Here is a 17231-nt window from a genome sequence, read left to right as displayed (position 1 = left end):
GAGTTTCATTGGATTAGGCACTGGACAGTATCTGTGGTGACTACAGAGCCCAGACAGGAAAGTATGCAGCCATTTCAGCACTGGACAGTTCCGCACCAGATTGAATGTGTTTATGGGTGACACATGACAAAAAGGTGTGCTCAACATATTTAAATATGTTCACGTGACAAACAAAACCTACACCTTCTGGAAGTTGTAGCAACCAAATATTTAGCAAACAACAAGCTCATGTTTCCATTTTCAATGTTTGCTAACTTTATCTGCATGTGAGGTTCTCCCTTGGATTGCTAGGAATTGTGGAGCCCTAGAATGAAACCCATTACAAGCACTGTTCCAAAGTTAGCAACATTTTTAAAAGAAGCCTTTTTCTATCATTGTGCATTTGTGAAATAAACTCCTAGTTTAATTAGATGCTTGCACTGCTTTTTCTGTTTTGTTACATTTGTTGTTTATTTAGATTTTTAAGGTTGCTTTCCTTGTGCTTTCCCTACAATTTAGCACGTACATTATAAGATTTAATTTTTTGCAATGGAGTACTGTCGATCACAGGTCAACAGCTCTGGTTATTTCGTTTTTAGCCCCAAAAAGGCACTTTTGACATTGACTCTGGTTTGGAGGGTCTTGACACAGAGTACTACACATTATAAGTTCATACCTGGTACGTAGGTGGTCTTTATCCACCAACTATGTCTTTAGTCTTCTATTGGGAAGCTTTCCCCAATTTATTGAATAGATTTTTCTTGGCAATTCTCACAAAGAATGTAGTTCTTGCTGTTGCTGGTGCACTGTTTAAGACTAAATGTTTTCCTTTTACTCAACTTTCTCTAAACATGTTTGTATGTTTATACCATTTGCATGTTAAACCTTGTGTTAGTTACCATTGTCATGTATACAAATAAACAGACATAAGTATGCTGACAATAAACATATTTATTAACTAAAAAAACAGAACCAACTTTAAACAGGCAATAATTGTTAAAATTACAACTATAACATGCTGTAGGACAATGAGAAATCAAACAAAGTGAACTAAAATACATATATCATGTGTAATGGGCATTGTCTGTAAGATATGCCAATTCAGGCTGGGTCTCCACCAGAAAAACACCACCTCGTCTAAGAAATGGTAAAAAAAACTAATGCAGCCAAGTCAAGGGGAATCCCGCTGTGGGCCAATCTGAGCGAGAAGACACCCTGTATTGAATCTAAAAATTAGCGTTACTGAGTAATTTATGGTTCTGTGATACTCATCAGAACCTGGTTGTCTACATAAAGCAAAAAGATTGCGAGAACTGTAGATCTTGGTGTGTGTCTGTAGTAGAGAGTTTCCATTCTTAATCATAAAACTATAACAATCAACTTAATGCAACATCACAGTATAACATAAAATCCAACATGACAATGGAAGTCAGTGGAAAAGAGAAAAATCAAAAACTTTCATGAAATAAAAAGAGTCTGTATGTTAGTACGGCAAAAAGCTGTCAGGACATTTTGAGCACGTGGCAACTGCTCCTTTGTTGCAAAGTGAAAAAGAAAAGAAAAAAAAAATCAGTTCTCTGGCGTCTTCCTTCCAAACTGCTGAAATTGAAATAACAAACCACAAAAGCTTACATAAGGCTTTTTATGTTATCAGTGACATTTGTGATTTTAACAGAATACAAATGTACCTTCTTGTCTACAGCGTGGGTTGACAAGTCCAACTGAAGACTATGACCAATCACAGGGCTATCTGGTTACTCCTTCAGTCCACGGCAATACTCAGTTCAGTGCAAATTCTAACAGAAACCATGATATACAAGAAAGTTTGAGATTTTAACATAAGCATTGTACAGATTGTAACTACATACATTTTAAGTACATACCTACATCAAAGCATTGAATATTGAGACAGACGTCCTCCTGACACACCTCAGTACTTAATATCACCTAAAAACACAATCATGATACTGTTGAAATGGCAGAATGATGGAGTGATGAAAAAATTGTAATAAAATATGTGTTAGGTTTGGCCATGTGTAAATTGGATACCTTGCTGCTAATGGTGGGTTGCCTTCCAGGTCTACCAGGTTAATTTTGACGTTCTTCAAGCACAAACTTATGTGTGTCACATTGCATAACCTGCAAAACAGAGAAAAACTTGGGGAAAAAAGGGGTTAATGCCACTCAAAACCTGACATACAAAGCTGTAAACTTCAGGTGCAACATCATTTCCAAGCAGGCACAGGGCGGTAGCAGAGATAGCAACAAGAGGCTGAAGCATGCACAGCGTGGAAAGCAGAGACAGGGGAAGAGAATGAAGCATGCACAGGGTGGCAAGTAAAAATAAAATAATTACGCATTCCCAGATTTAAAATGTAGCCAAAAATGGCCATTCTGGAACACGGTTCCAGACTACTACTTGTACATTCTGTACAAGTAGTGGCTCATGATCAATAACAACCACCACCACCAAAGGAAAGTCTAATGGGAGCACTGGTAAGAAAGAAAAACAAATTGTGCCATAAAACATATTCAGAGCAGTCATTTCTTTGCAGAAAGTGTAGGCTCATGGTTAGACTCAGAAATTATTAAGAGGGTTGTAACAGTCAGCTGTGCTATGCGATTGGCGACTATTAAATCAAGAACAAAGCAACACAGTCCTGCCCAATCGCATGTTACATGTCAAAAAGTGAAGGAGAGGCAGCAGCTGAGAAAGAAGACAAAATACAGTATACCGGGTTGTGGTAACTGTAATATGTCTGCAACACACCTGACTGGACACAATATTCTGGGCGAGATATGTAAATGTGATCAATCAGGGTGTGCTTTTTTGTTGTTGGAGATGAGATAAGCTGAGTGAATCCTTTGCTTTCAAACAAGTCCTTGATTGCTTTTTTTCCTGGAGAGAGAAGATCCTCATTGAAGTCTCCCAATACAACAACGGGCTGAATATCAATAGAATAAAGACCATCCAAGAAGCTCTGAATGTTTTTCAAGAAGCTGGCAAGATCATAACTGGGTGGCCTGTAAACCGTGGCAACAAGGACTGATATCGGAGCGTCCAATCTAATGACATTGTACTCAAGATCTGTAACATTGTGAAAGTATCTGCGTTCCTCAGGTTGGAGAATGCTCCTGCAGTAAGTTGCTACTCCCCCCCCTTCCTTGGTAGCAATGTCGGCTCTGCTAGAGTAGGAGACGTGTCTGTTGCGTGCAAACAAACAATAACCCTCCATTTGCAAAGAAGCTGGATAAGAAGATCCAAACAAATGACTTTCTGTAAGACAGAGAATATCGGCCAATCCCAGTTCATGATGGTGCTTCATGTCGTCATAGTGACATACAAGACCTTCAATGTTGTGGTGGATGATTTTCAATGTAGTGCGCAGAGGACTTGATGGGAAATGCAGGAGGGGGCTGGTGTTGGAGAACGATGCTCGCCTCATCGTATCCATGGCTGCTGTGATTCTTTCATCAGCGTAGATCTTTTTCTCATCAAAATCGATGATTTTAAGCCCTTCCAAAGAAGTTGTACGACTTAATCCCACATATGCCATACCAGCTGCAAACATACGTTTTAAAGAAACAACTGCCGACTGCATGGTCATCCCCTGTACTTTGTGTGCTGTACACCCAAAGGCCAATTCAAGTGGAAACTGCCGTCGTATGACTCCTCTTACGCTGCTTTGTTCCTCAAATCTCTCAATGTAGACCAAGTCGTCTGGTTTACCACGCATTCTTTTGGTACGTCCAGCCATGGAATTGTCCAGTCTCAGTCCGATCAGTTTCACAGTTATCATTTCGTCATTGGTGTGGGTAACAATGTCGACTATCGTTCCAAAGGTTCCATTCACCAGGCCATCCTCTACATCCAGGTTCCTTGTTATCATGACTCTAATACCCAATCCAGCTTGGATGTGGTCGCACAAATCTCGACTGTTGCCTCTAATGCAACTGCCCAAACTAATCATGTTTCCAGTTTTTGTTTCTCTCCTGTATTCCTCTGCGTGAACATCAACAATAGCTGTACCTAATGAGGCAACCACTGCAGCGTTGTGTGCATCTACCTGTTTGTTGGTTGCAAAAATGTGCAACACATCCAACGGACAATCCTTGGGATCTGCAACACACTGCTTCAGCAAAGATCTGTCCTCCTCGCTGAGATCATCAGCTTTCCTTTTGACACGAAGCCGATTAAGTAGCTCAGCAAAGAGTTTGTCATCCTTCTGTCGCATGATCTCTGTAAGACTTACCAGGCAGAAATTCTCATTCCAGAGATCAAGTACACCATCCTCCATGACACAAAGAGGTTTTGAAGCTCCCAAGGGGGGCAGTTGGTAAAAGTCTCCCACCGCAAGAACACAAATCCCACCAAACGGCCTTGTGTTTCCTTTGATCTGCTGAAATCTCCAGTAAACATACGCCAATAGTTCTTTAGAGACCATAGAGATTTCATCAATAATCAAGATTTCCACATTGGAAAGAACTGCTCTGACCTCATCCATGGAATTTCCAAGTCCCTTGTAAGGTGGCTTCAAGCTTTTGGGGAGCTTCAAGATGGAATGCAAAGTTTTGCCTGAAATGTTGTATGCCGCAGTCCCAGTGAAAGCGGTCAGGAGCACAGTGGGTTGAGACATGTCACCGACATCACGAAGTCTAGGAAGCTGATGCAAAAGCTTAGTTGCCTCCTGGTAAACACATTTGATGACATGTGATTTACCACAACCGGCTCCTCCTATCAAGAAATAAAAGAAGGGTTCAGGGTTCTGACCCCAGACACGCTGCAGGCACCAATGGTGAATTGCATAGAATATGGATGACTGAGTCTGATTTAAACTGCGGAACATTTGTCTCACAAAGTCAGGGCTTAGGCTTGGTACTTCAACAGCTGGCAGGGATACATTCATTTGGTAATCTGGAAGAGGGTCCTGCTCGTCGTCTTCTTCCACCACTGGTCGCTGTGCAACACATTCCAAACGGTCCACTTCGACCTCAGGTGCAAAAGTGTTCCAAGCATTCCGGACTGGTCCTTGCCTTTCTATTTTTTCCATGATCTTGTCAATTTTTTTCCCATGTCCTTCATACCTGTTCTGATTAAAGTCCACCCATTGTTTCACACGCCACCTACGGTGATGTCCATTGTTGTAAAATGCTTCATATGAAGGGTGTTCATGACTGTTGAGATCCTCGTCACTCCTGTGTGGGAAGTACAACTTCAGGAGCCGCCTGTAAAACTTTTCTGGCTGTTTTGTTTCGGAGAAACGAGTGAATCTAATGACGGCTGGCTTCCCCACTGTTCTTTTCTGGATGTAGCCGGCTTCGTTTAAGAGAGGAATTGCATTGGGTCCTTTAATTTGCCTACCGTACAGGACCCTGTATTCAGATACAAATACAGCCAGACACATGTTTTCAAATTCCACAGTTTGAGGTCTGTTGATGTATTTGTCTGGCAATCCTTTCATCCAGATATCCTTCTCATCTGGGCCCATGTTCTTGAGTCTGCTCATTGGAAGACTCATTTTCATAGCATCTTCAGCTGTTTGAATGAAAATGACACTACGTGACGACTTCTTAAGAGGTAGACTGCAGGTGCGGGCTACAGACTCCTGAGCACTGACCTCTCGTTGTTTTGAATAAGCCTGCATGATCTTCTTCATCTCATCCTGTTGGTTGACATTTGAGTTCTTCAGATCATCAATGACAGCCTTTAGAAACTGTGACATTTCATGCTCTGGCTTGGCTATGTAGGACATCATGTACTCGATGCAGCTGTACTCATCAAGCACATACTGAATGTCCATGTTGGCATTCCATGCACGGAGGAGAATGGGGTTGTAAGCGTTGACCCAAATGTTCTCAAGGCTACGCTTCATCATTACCACCATGCCAGAAGTGAGAGCATCAACATAGTATCTGTATTCCTGGCTGGTCATGTTACAAGCCTGGAGTAGCTGCGACAAATCCTTGAAAGATGATTTTTCGTCCATCAGTAAATCCCTTACTGGCTTCAGCTTCTTTTTAGCTTCAGTTTGTAGTTTAGAGACAAGTCTGTATGTGGATTTTTTGGAGTTATTCTCAACTTTCTTTTCTGACACTTGCTCTGTGTTTTTCTCGTCATCTTCCAAATCCACATCAAACTGAGGAACGGTAATTGTGGTTTTTTCCATGGGTAGTTTGGGAAATCCAAATCGGCATTCAATGTTTCGTTTCTTGCACGATTTAGAATGGTTTCTGCTGTGCATTTGAACCTCCTTGACAATTTTATGGAGCTCAGGGTCTGCGGTTTCATCGGGCAATTGACAGCATATGTAGCGGTCGATGAAATTTATGACCTGATCGCAACATGACGGATCTTCCATCTTGGGTGCATCCTTAATCCATATCACCGCATGTATATGAGGTGAACCCCTAGCCTGAAACTCCACACGATAAAAGTAATCCTCAACAGGTCCAATGGGCTGCGCTGGGGAAAGAATGAGGTCTGTAAAGAGTGCGTCCACTCTCTTATCAAACATTCGCATGACAGTGACCGGATTGCTTCTAAGAATATCGCACTTTGCATTCCAGTCAAGTTCTGAAAACTCTACCTGTTGTCCATGCTGAGCTTTGATGGCCTCAATGAACTGTGGCCATCTCATTTCAGCAGCGGAGAAGGTCACAAAGAAGGTAGGTTTTCCAAGCTGCCGAACCATGGCGTGCAAATCACGGAGGCCTTTTTCCCAATAAGCTGGAGTGCCTCTTAACGGTTGCATGAAACGAGTGGCCTCTTTATTGTGGATCAGCGTTTCCACCTCTTCTTTATTCTGGAGCATTTTATTGGAAATGTGCCGTCCATCTTTGGTCGTCGGTTTTCCTTTTCGTGTTTGAATAGACATGCTGCTGTTGGCCATGTGGGTCTCAGTGATAAACTGAGCAAAGAAGAGATAACTCTGGTCTGCCGCAAACCTAGTGTCTACTGAGAAAAGACGTACATTGAAATACATACTTGGAGACAGCTTGACTCGTCTGACTTCATCCAAGGTGTTTCTTCCAGTGGGGAATTGGACTGGGTAAGCCATGGATTCAAGTCTGGGAACACTGAAGAAGGATACAGGTTTGTTTCCTTGGGCAGGAGCAATGCTGAAAATTCCGTCTCCATAAGATAATACTTCTTGTCCCAGGTCCGGGGGTTGCATGCAGGTGTCTAAGATTAAACCAGGTCGAAGCGCTTGATGCTCTTCTCCTATGTGCTCAGGTTGTTGGTCTGTTGCTGCACTTGAATCAGTGTCAGATTCAGGGATCGACTCCTGGGTTGGCTCATCCTGTTGAAAATCACAGGCAGCACTTTGATTTATTGTAACATCCCTGTAATCGGGATGGGTCTGTTTAAGTGTTGTCAGACCAGCCAGAACATTCTTCATGTTAACAGTGTAAAAGTACTGATGACCTTTGAATGTTATTTTTCTTTTCAGCTTGACCTGTAAGAGCTGGGCTTCTGTGTTGGGCCGTGGGAGACTGTTTACAGTTGTTTCCATATCAGAAGGAACACATACAACTGCTCCATGCACTGCTTTTTGCTGTCCTTTTGGCAATGACACGATCTTTGCAAATGGGATAATTTTTGCAATAATCTGCCTTTCTAGCACATTCAGCTCAGCAAGCTCTGGGGGAATGGGTGACAGATGCAAGCCATTTGCAACAGCAATTGGTGGCATCCCTCCTCTGAATAGGTGGTTGTCACATGTGAAGCAGATCCATTCTTGCATCCTCTCCTTAGGTACAGAACATGGGGCAGAGCATGCAGATCCCCAGATGTGAACATATGTTCCTGTTAAGCACTCAGTCACCACTTCCCTGTTCTTTGTATACTTACCTCTGTTACAATGCTTTACTTGACCTGGGAAAAGAGCTCTGTGACACACCGTGCAGACATATGTGGGTCCATGGCGAATTTTATCGTGAAACTTTTGTATTGCAGCTTTTATTTCTTGAGTCATCAGGGGCTGTGGAGTTTTGTGGTATAAGATGACATTTCTTTTGTACTTTCTTCTGAATCGCAGAGCATGATGTAGTATCTGGGTTCTGGAAAGAATGTTGTTTGACATCTTTATTTTCTTGTTGGAAGCACTATTTTTAATTTTTTGGACACGATAATCAGGCTGTTTATGGTACTTTTCCTTCATTGATTCCCGCATTTTCATTTTTTGCTGGTTTCTGAAGACTGGATCATCTCTGAATCGAGTCCTTATGTATGATTTTTGCTGGCTTCTGAAGACTGGATCATCTCTGAATCGAGCCCTTATGTATGATTTTTGCTGGCTTCTGAAGACTGGATCATCTCTGTATCGAGTTCTTATGTATGCTGTTTGCTGGCTTCTGAAGACTGGATCATCTCTGTATCGAGTTCTTATGCATGCTTTTTGCTGGCTTCTGAAGACTGGATCATCTCTGTATCGAGTTCTTATGTATGCTGTTTGCTGGCTTCTGAAGACTGGATCATCTCTGTATCGAGTTCTAATGCATGCTTTTTGCTGGCTTCTGAAGACTGGATCATCTTTGTATCGAGTTCTTATGTATGCTTTTTGCTGGCTTCTGAAGACTGGATCATCTCTGTATCGAGTTCTTATGTATGCTTTTTGCTGGCTTCTGAAGACTGGATCATCTCTGTATCGAGTTCTTATGTATGATTTTTCAGATGCACTTTCTCTAATTTTTGTAGTAGTGTTTTGTTTCTGCTGTGATTTGAGCCTGTTCTTAATTTTTCTTCTCTTGGCTTTTTCAACTTTTGTCATCTGAGGGACTTTTGGAGCAATTTCTTCTACTACATTTGTCATTTCTCTCAACCATGGAGACATTTCCTCTTCATCAAAATCTTTGGTTTTCCAACAGGTTGACTTGCTTTGGCTGTTGGACTAACTTCCTCAAAAACGTTGTCCATTTCTTTCAACCATGGAGGCATTTTGTCTTCATTCAAAGCACTCTCTGGTTTTCTGACAGTTGGATTTGCATGTGTGGGGCGAAGTGAAACATTTTGAAATGTCAAGTCCTGAGGAAGGTCATTATTACCATTATTCCTGACAAAACCCACTGGTACAAACTCATAGGTGGCATTCGGGCCACGGTTTTGAAACAGCCGTTGCAGATGTTTCAGCATGGTAGTTCGGTTGCTGAAAGTCATCATTATTGCAGTGCCATAGGGTTGGGGCAGACCTGCAAAGTTTCTTGAGTGGGAATCAAAAACTCCAAACCTGCCATCTCTGTCCCTGAAAATTGCAATGCATTCTGGAGTCACCAGAAGAAATGCATGGGTGACATTTTCTGACCGCAGTTCTTCACCAAGAGACAAAGCCATTTGCCGAGACCTTTGAGGGCTTTCAGAAGGAGCAAAGACTCGACCAACCCTTAAACCTGTTGTGTGTACTTCATAAAGGTTTCTCTCTGTCATTACATTCCTAGGCATCTCTTCAAACGTTAAGTGGTTATCTTCAAAAGTTCTATTCATCAATAGCTGTCGTTTAGTGGCAACATAAAGTTTATCACCTTTCATGATCACTCTGTCTAGTAACATTGTGTTAAACTCTAACCCCTCATTGTGGTAAGCTAAAAATGTTAGAGCCATGCATGTGCACTGGTGATTGCGTGAAAACTTATCATATCTTTTGTCGGCTTGGGAATGTGTAGCCCTCACAGACAGGACAGGTGGACCTCTGACACAGGGTTCCAACACAGAAGCCTGTAACAAAAGAAAATTTAACAAATTCAGTACTTGTGTTATTATTCACCGTTATGACAACACACCAAGAATACAAAAGATAAAAAGATTGTGCAATGTGTGTAATTTAATACAGTTCATCTATATAGGGCCAATTCACAAGAAATCACAACTTAAGAGACTTTACGAAAAAAGAAATTAAGTATGTATGGAGTACCTTCTGGCCACCACCGACGACAGTTCCGTGGAAGGGGTGTGAAGCACTCTGACCAGGCCCCTTGCCGTCCACAACAAGCCTGGGGAAGGGATGTCTGGCCGAGACATGGGGAGAAGCAGGCACAGGGCGCATAACAGAGACAGAAGAGGGTGACGCAGGGACGGTGCATGAAGGTGAGACAGACAGAGGTGGAAAATCAGACACTGAGACGGGGGGACAAGCAGGCAACGACACGGGGGGACAAGCAGGCAACGACACGGGCGGACAAGCAGGCAACGACACGGGGGGACAAGCAGGCAACGACACGGGGGGACAAGCAGGCAACGACACGGGCGGACAAGCAGGCAACGACACGGGCGGACAAGCAGGCAACGACACGGGCGGACAAGCAGGCAACGACACGGGGGGACAAGCAGGCAACGACACGGGCGGACAAGCAGGCAACGACACGGGCGGACAAGCAGGCAACGACACGGGGGGACAAGCAGGCAACGACACGGGCGGACAAGCAGGCAACGACACGGGGGGACAAGCAGGCAACGACACGGGCGGACAAGCAGGCAACGACACGGGGGGACAAGCAGGCAACGACACGGGGGGACAAGCAGGCAACGACACGGGCGGACAAGCAGGCAACGACACGGGCGGACAAGCAGGCAACGACACAGGGGGACAAGCCGATAGAGGTGGAAAAGCAGACAGAGCTAGAGACTCAGACACAGGCGCACTTAACTGAAGTTGTGTGGAGACAGCAGCCCACAGCAACTTAGCAAGAACCTCCATCCCAGGTGCGTCACTCAGATGAACCTGAAACGCAGTTATATAAAATATTTTATTACAGACAGGAAGTGTAAGTCCAATGTTGTTGTTTAAAAATAAAAAATATAACTTACACCATCCCTACTCCACATGTCCAGATGGCTGAGAGGGAAGTGCTCAGTGACCGGTAGGTACCGAACACCTAGACAGAAAAAGAAAAACATTGTTATTCCTAATGTCAACCAGGCTAACATTGTATTGTTGAAAGTGTTTTTTGGGTAAATTCAGTATAAAAGTTATGTTTTACAAAACCACTTAAGTACCCAGTCCCTCCCAAAAAAGAAATAAAAAATGTTTATTCTTTTTTCCCCCAGATAACAATGCTATACTTGGTAACATATAATGGATATGACAAAAGTTTTAGTGTAAACACAGATTGTTTACAACACTTACTTCTCTTGGTTGCTACACGGCTGTACTCCTGTCGCAGGAGTGCCTGCTCCCTCTCCTCGACGATGAGCCGTGGTGGGAAGTCCAAAACAACCACCTTTTAATTTCAAACAAAACAGAAGAAGCAAATTAACATGTCATATTTTCAGATGTAATTGACTAGAAATAAATGTAGTGGGTAATAAACTTACATTAGCACAGAGGTTGCTTATGGTATGCAACAAAGAGTCGAAGTCCCGTCCCGCCTCCTGGTAGGTCGTGCTAGAACTCAAGTTGTTGCTGGGCGCCAGAAGACAGATGACGTCTGGGGTCCGAGGCAGAACCGTATCCAGTACCTCACGTCGCAACTCGTCTGCAGATGCTCCAGGAGAAGACAGCACCCCTAAGGAGAAAGTACTCTTTGGCATGGTGACAAACCCATCCACAATAGCTTGCAAATTGGAATCGCCAACCAATAGAGCAAACTAATAAAAAAAAGAAAAAAAAAAGGGTTTAATGGATATTGATTCAACATTAAGATTAGTTTATGATATGGCTATCGGAGGACAGGTCATGGGGGAAGCAGCTTCAGTAGGGAGGCCAAGATGGCCCTGTCCCCAGCTACTTGGGTCATGTGCTCCAGGGGAATCCCAAGACGTTCCCAGGGGTTTCTGTCACAACCCAAAGCTCATGACAATAGATGAGGGCAGGAACATAGAACAGTTAAATCAAGATCTTAGCATTTTGGCTCAGCTCTATTTTCACCACAACGGACCAATAAAGCACCCATTTCACAGCAGTCAGCACAAATGCAAAGGTCAATCTCCCATTCATCTTCCCCCCAAATCCTGAACAATACCTCAAATCAAAATTAAAAAAAAAAATATATATATATATATATATATATATATATATATATATATATAATACCTTTTTCTCTGGAGCCTCGGCTAGGAGCACGAACTTACGCCTACGCCTGGATACGCGTGAATAGCCCCACTGCATGACACGATGCCGATACCCTGTCCCTTGACCTGTTTAGAGACACATATGTTAAGATCAAACCTTCAGGTCTTTGAGAATTAAAGAAATTCTACAATGTTCTCTACATACGAGACCGGAGGGGGGTCGATGGCTCACGACGTTCCTCCTGGCACACCATGGGACATGTCTATGAAAGAAATGTTTTTAAATAAATGTTTAGATCAACTATAAAGTAAACTGGATTTGTTTGCTGCAAATAAATTACCAAACATTTTTCATGGCCATACCTGGTCTGGGGGCCCGAACGCCATCAGTAGGGGTTTCTAAAGACAGAAATGAGTAACATAAGTAAAGAATTAATTCAACAATAAGACATTGAAAACAAAAATGACAGTTATACCTTCTTCTCTGGAGACTGAGTGGGGGACCAGGCCTGCGGGGTGGGTTGGGGTGTCGTGGGCTATAGACAGAGAAAGATTTGCAATCATGCCTAAGGCCAAAACTACCAACATTTACTGAAATAGTAAGAGAACAAAAAAAGATAATACTGCAATGTATAATTGATATACCTTGGCAATATCTGTGTTGCGACTCCAAAAAGAATCAGCCTAGTCACTTGAGAGGGAAAGGTAGGGTCCTGTTTGTCTGACGCGCTGCCGTCGCTTGAGAAGAGAAGCGCACTGAATCCAGGATTATAGTGAATAATTTATTATTCAGCGGCTTTTAACGTTGTTTACACTCAGTTAGAAACAGGTCTATATGGTGTTACATGATCTGTAGTTCATCTTAGCACGGCAAAACGGTCAACAAAAATTACGGCTACCCCGCTCCCCTCTCTCCTGTCAAAACCCTGGTACAGGTAAGCACGCCTATTTTGAAGCAACCAGCCCCCTTCACCAAATGTGTCACATGACATGCACGCTACACATCACCATAGCAACCATTCACCATGTGACAAATAAACATAATACATTTATGGCTCCTACACACCAGCCCCTTTAATTATTACTCAATAATTAACAAACAACAATTCCACAAATAGGAGGCATAAATGCATTAGCAATAATAACTCACGATTTTAAAGCCTGCAAATTAATGTCCATCAATAAAGATAATATAATCCATGCTGGACTCTTGTTTCTTCATTTTTAAGTCATGAGTCAAAACCCAAGTTGAAAGAATCCTCGATCTCTACTGAGGCTAGTTCTCAACCAGTCTCAGCCTCCTGCAACAAACAGACCTTTGTAATAGGTCGGTCCAGGCAGCTAGTCCGAGTTTTTATTTGAACCTGTCGAACAAATCCTCTTCTGTCCGGGAAGGTTTGAACAACTCGTCCCATCAGCCATGAGTTCCGCGGCGCTGTGCTGTCCATGATGAGAACGAGGTCTCCTACACAGAGGTTCCTCCTTGCTCCTGTCCATTTTTGGCGCTCCTGTAGCTGGGGTAAATATTCTTTGACCCATCTTTTCCAAAAGAGATCAGACATATATTGCACCTGTTTCCACCTCTTGCGCGCATATATGTCTGTTGGCTGGAACACTCCTGGTGGTAAGGATGGAGAGGTTTTCAACAATAACAGGTGATTAGGAGTTAGTGCTTCTAAATCATCAACATCCATGGAAGCCTTTGTGATTGGTTGGCTGTTGATGATGGCTTCAGCTTCACAAAGCACTGTATGCAAGCCCTCCTCATCAAGATTTTGCACTCTTAAGGTTGAATTAAGTACCTTGCGGATGGATCTTATTAACCGTTCCCATGGTCCTCCATGGTGCGAGCCAGCAGGTGGATTAAAGTTCCATTTTATTCCTTTCTGCAGCATAAAATCCATAATCTGATCACTGTTCCACTGTTCAATAGCTGTCCTTAGTTCTCGCTCTGCTCCTACAAAGTTGGTGCCATTGTCAGAACGAAGCTCTTGGACTTGACCTCTTCTTGCAATAAAGCGTCTCAATGCATTGATGAAAGAGTCAGTGTCCAGCGAGGTTGCAACTTCAATATGCACAGCTCTGATAGCTAGACAGGTAAAAATCACACCATATCTCTTCACAATGCTTCTTCTGCTCTTTACCTCAAAGGGCCCAAAGTAATCTACTCCCACACGAGTAAATGGTGGTTCATCAGGGATAATTCTTTCGCCGGGCAAATCTGCCATCTGCTGGTGAACTGGCATGGCATTCAGGCGGCGACAGATAACGCACTTTGACAGCACCTTCCTTATGGCTGTAGTTACCCCAGTTATCCAGTATCTCTCTCTTAACTTAGACAACATATGGTTACGGCCTCCGTGTCCCACTTGCTCATGTATATGTCTTAATAGAAGCTCTGAAACATGTAGATCTTTGGCCAGTATCACAGGATGTTTCACTTCCACAGGCATAGACAATCTACTCAGTCGACCCCCAACTCTCAGGATTCCATCTTGCAGTTGTGGGCAAAGCTTTCGAAGATGACTGGAGATCTTAATGGGCTGTCCTTTCTCCAGACTGGCCAGCTCCTCAGGAAATTGTTTATGCTGACAGTACTTGATGATAGCCGTTTCAGCCTGGTCCATGTCTTCCGCTGTGAGTAGTTTGGGTACAGTGGTTCTTTTAAACTTGTTCATTTCCTTGTTCACATAGGACTCCTTTTGCTCTCCTGTGAGGTCAGAGTGTGCCATGGTCAGACATAACTGTCCCCTCTTCTTCACACAGGACAGAAGCCAGTCTTTTATTCTTAGGATCCATCCCACAGATCTTTTCAAACGTGTCCAGGATGAAAAATACTGGATCAAGCAAAATACTGGTTCCTCTTCTGCTTGTACAGCATTCACTATTGCTGTTCTCTTCACCTCAGGATCTTCAGGGGAAAGCTGGCTGATATTTTGTGGACTGACAGGCCACTCACTCTCAGGCCGTAGCAAAAAATTAGGTCCTGACAACCATGTAGGATGTTTAATGAATGGCTCAACTTTCACCCCTCTAGATGCTATGTCTGCTGGATTATGGGCAGTGTCCACATATCTCCATTGTGCAGCACATGAAACCGTTAGGATTTGGGAGACCCGGTTAGCCACAAATACTTTATAACGTGAGGTCTCATTCCTGATGTACTTGAGGACCGATTCACTGTCTGTCCAAAATACAGATTCCTGCAGCTCCATCTGCAGTTCTGTTCTCCAGACTACATCCATACGGCTTGCCATAGTCGCAGCTATAAGCTCCATCCTAGGAATGGTTACAGTTTTCAAGGGAGCAACTCGAGATTTTCCCATTACAAAAGCAGAGTGTAGATCACAATTCTTGTTCTTTGACACCAGGTAAGTAACTGTTCCGTATCCACTATCACTGGCGTCACAGAAATGGTGCAGCTGGGCTGTACAGACTTCTCCGAAATGAGATGGTTTCAAACATCTACTAACCTCAAACTTGTCCAACTGAGAAAGTTGTTGTATTAATTTTATCCACTTCTTTGCGACTGAGTCGGGTATAGTCTCATCCCAGCCGATCTCTCTGCTGCCCAGATCTCTCAGGATTTTCTTGGCTGTCAAAATCACTGGGCTCAGCATTCCAAGAGGATCATAGATGGAAGCGATGGTTGAAAGTATTCCTCTTCTGGTAAGTGGTCTGTCCTTAAGCTTGACTTTGAACTTAAATGAGTCAGACTTAATAGACCATTCAAAGCCTAGCACTCTTTCCATAGGCAGAGAATCCAACTCCAGGTCCAATTGTTCAATGCATTTTGTCCTAAGACTCACAGGGATCATATCAAGCACACTTGGTCGATTACTCATCCACTTAGTGAGAGAAAATCCTCCTTTAGAGCACAAAGAAACCAGTTCCTGGTACAGTGACACTGCTTCTCTCTCAGTGGCCACAGACACAAGGCAATCATCAACATAAAAACAATGATGTAGCTTGTGTACTGCTTCCTCACTGTAGTGATGCCCATAGTCTTCTGCACATCTTCTGAGGGCATAGTTAGCACAGCTGGGAGATGATGCAGCCCCAAATACATGCACCCTCATCCTGTACTCAGCCGGTTGCTTATCAAGTTCTCCATCTTGCCACCAGAGGAACCTGAGCAAATCAGTGTCATCAGGAGTAACTCGCACCTGGTAAAACATGGACTCAATGTCAGCCATTATCACCACAGGTTCCTTTCTGTAGCGAGTCACCACTCCAATTAGAGAGCTAGTAAGATCAGGGCCTTGAAGGAGTTGAGCATTCAGAGATGTTCCCTGGTAACTTACTCCACAGTCAAACACAACTCTGATTTTGGCCTTTGTAGGATGATAAACTCCATGGTGTGGAATATACCAAACTTTTCCATCAGCACGGTTTATCTCCTCTTCAGGTACCTTCTCTGCATAGCCTTTGTCCAGCAGATTGTTTATGAAGATGTTATACTCATTATAGAATGTTGAGTCCCTCTGCATCCTCCGTTTAAGATGTTGTAAACGCTGCTCAACAAGTTTTCTGTTATTTGGCATGCAGATGGTACTTTGTTTCAGTGGTAGGCTGATCTCATAATGGCCATTTAGATGTTTTACTGAATTGGTGACCAATTCTAGAAACCGTTGATCTTCTCTTGACATGGCTAGCTCTTCATCTAACCTGCTCTCTGGGAAGTCATTTTTGAACTGTAGCTGCCAAAGCTCATCTAGATTCACAACAGAGACCCTGTTGACAGTTATTTGTGGCTGATTACTGTCTACAGATTCATCACTGTTGCCTCCCAGTGGTCCATTTACAGTCCATCCCAGCATAGTCCTCGTAGCAAACGGTCCTCCATTTATACTACACACCACCTCTAAAGGCTCCAGGGCCTTTGGCACGTTGGTCCCAATCAGGAGCTCAATTCCTGCATCAATCTGAGGTAAGTGAATATTTTTCAAATGAGGCCATTTTTTAATATCCCTTTCAGTAGGAATATTTCCTTTATTCACTGGCATGGACTCCTGTGTGTACACTTTAGGCAACTCAATAAACGTATCTCCGTACAGTGCAGCCACCTCCAGCCCTAACAGTGTGTTGCTGCTCACAACCCTCTGTTGGCCCATAGTGCGCAGAAGAATGTGTCCTTTCCTCCCAGTCAGATGCAGTTTATTCATCAGACTCTCTGTACAAAAAACTGCTGTGCTACCTTGGTCCAAAAATGCATATGTGGTGACAATATGGCTTCCTTTTTTAGATT

At 43.2% G+C, this 17231-nt stretch overlaps 1 protein-coding gene and 1 long non-coding RNA gene across 3 annotated transcripts; both read right to left on the bottom strand.

The window, feature by feature from the left end:
* Positions 1-910: 910 nt before the first annotated feature.
* LOC118559383 lies at positions 911-3557 on the bottom strand. 2 transcript variants are annotated; one of them, XR_004928813.1, is made up of 4 exons: positions 2029-3557; positions 1863-1926; positions 1668-1775; positions 911-1578 (listed from the first exon to the last, which is right to left on the bottom strand). It is a non-coding gene; the product is annotated as an uncharacterized LOC118559383 (long non-coding RNA). The 2 variants fall into 2 exon arrangements; XR_004928814.1 differs by having other exon boundaries at positions 1867-1926.
* Positions 3558-8261: 4704 nt separating this feature from the next.
* Positions 8262-14715, bottom strand: LOC110368377. Its single transcript, XM_036130060.1, has 10 exons — positions 14582-14715; positions 12629-12639; positions 12460-12519; positions 12347-12382; positions 12006-12109; positions 11288-11560; positions 11100-11193; positions 10781-10848; positions 9888-10694; positions 8262-9691 (listed from the first exon to the last, which is right to left on the bottom strand). The coding sequence occupies exons 1-10, from the start codon at positions 14713-14715 to the stop codon at positions 8798-8800; spliced, it is 2481 nt and encodes an 826-aa protein (XP_035985953.1). The 3' UTR covers positions 8262-8797.
* Positions 14716-17231: the final 2516 nt, after the last annotated feature.

This window comes from Fundulus heteroclitus, unplaced genomic scaffold (genome assembly GCF_011125445.2).
Source record: "Fundulus heteroclitus isolate FHET01 unplaced genomic scaffold, MU-UCD_Fhet_4.1 scaffold_28, whole genome shotgun sequence".
Taxonomy (NCBI): Eukaryota; Metazoa; Chordata; class Actinopteri; order Cyprinodontiformes; family Fundulidae; genus Fundulus; species Fundulus heteroclitus.
The sequence above is the reverse complement of the archived record's forward strand: the minus strand, read 5'-3'. Positions and strand labels throughout refer to the sequence as shown.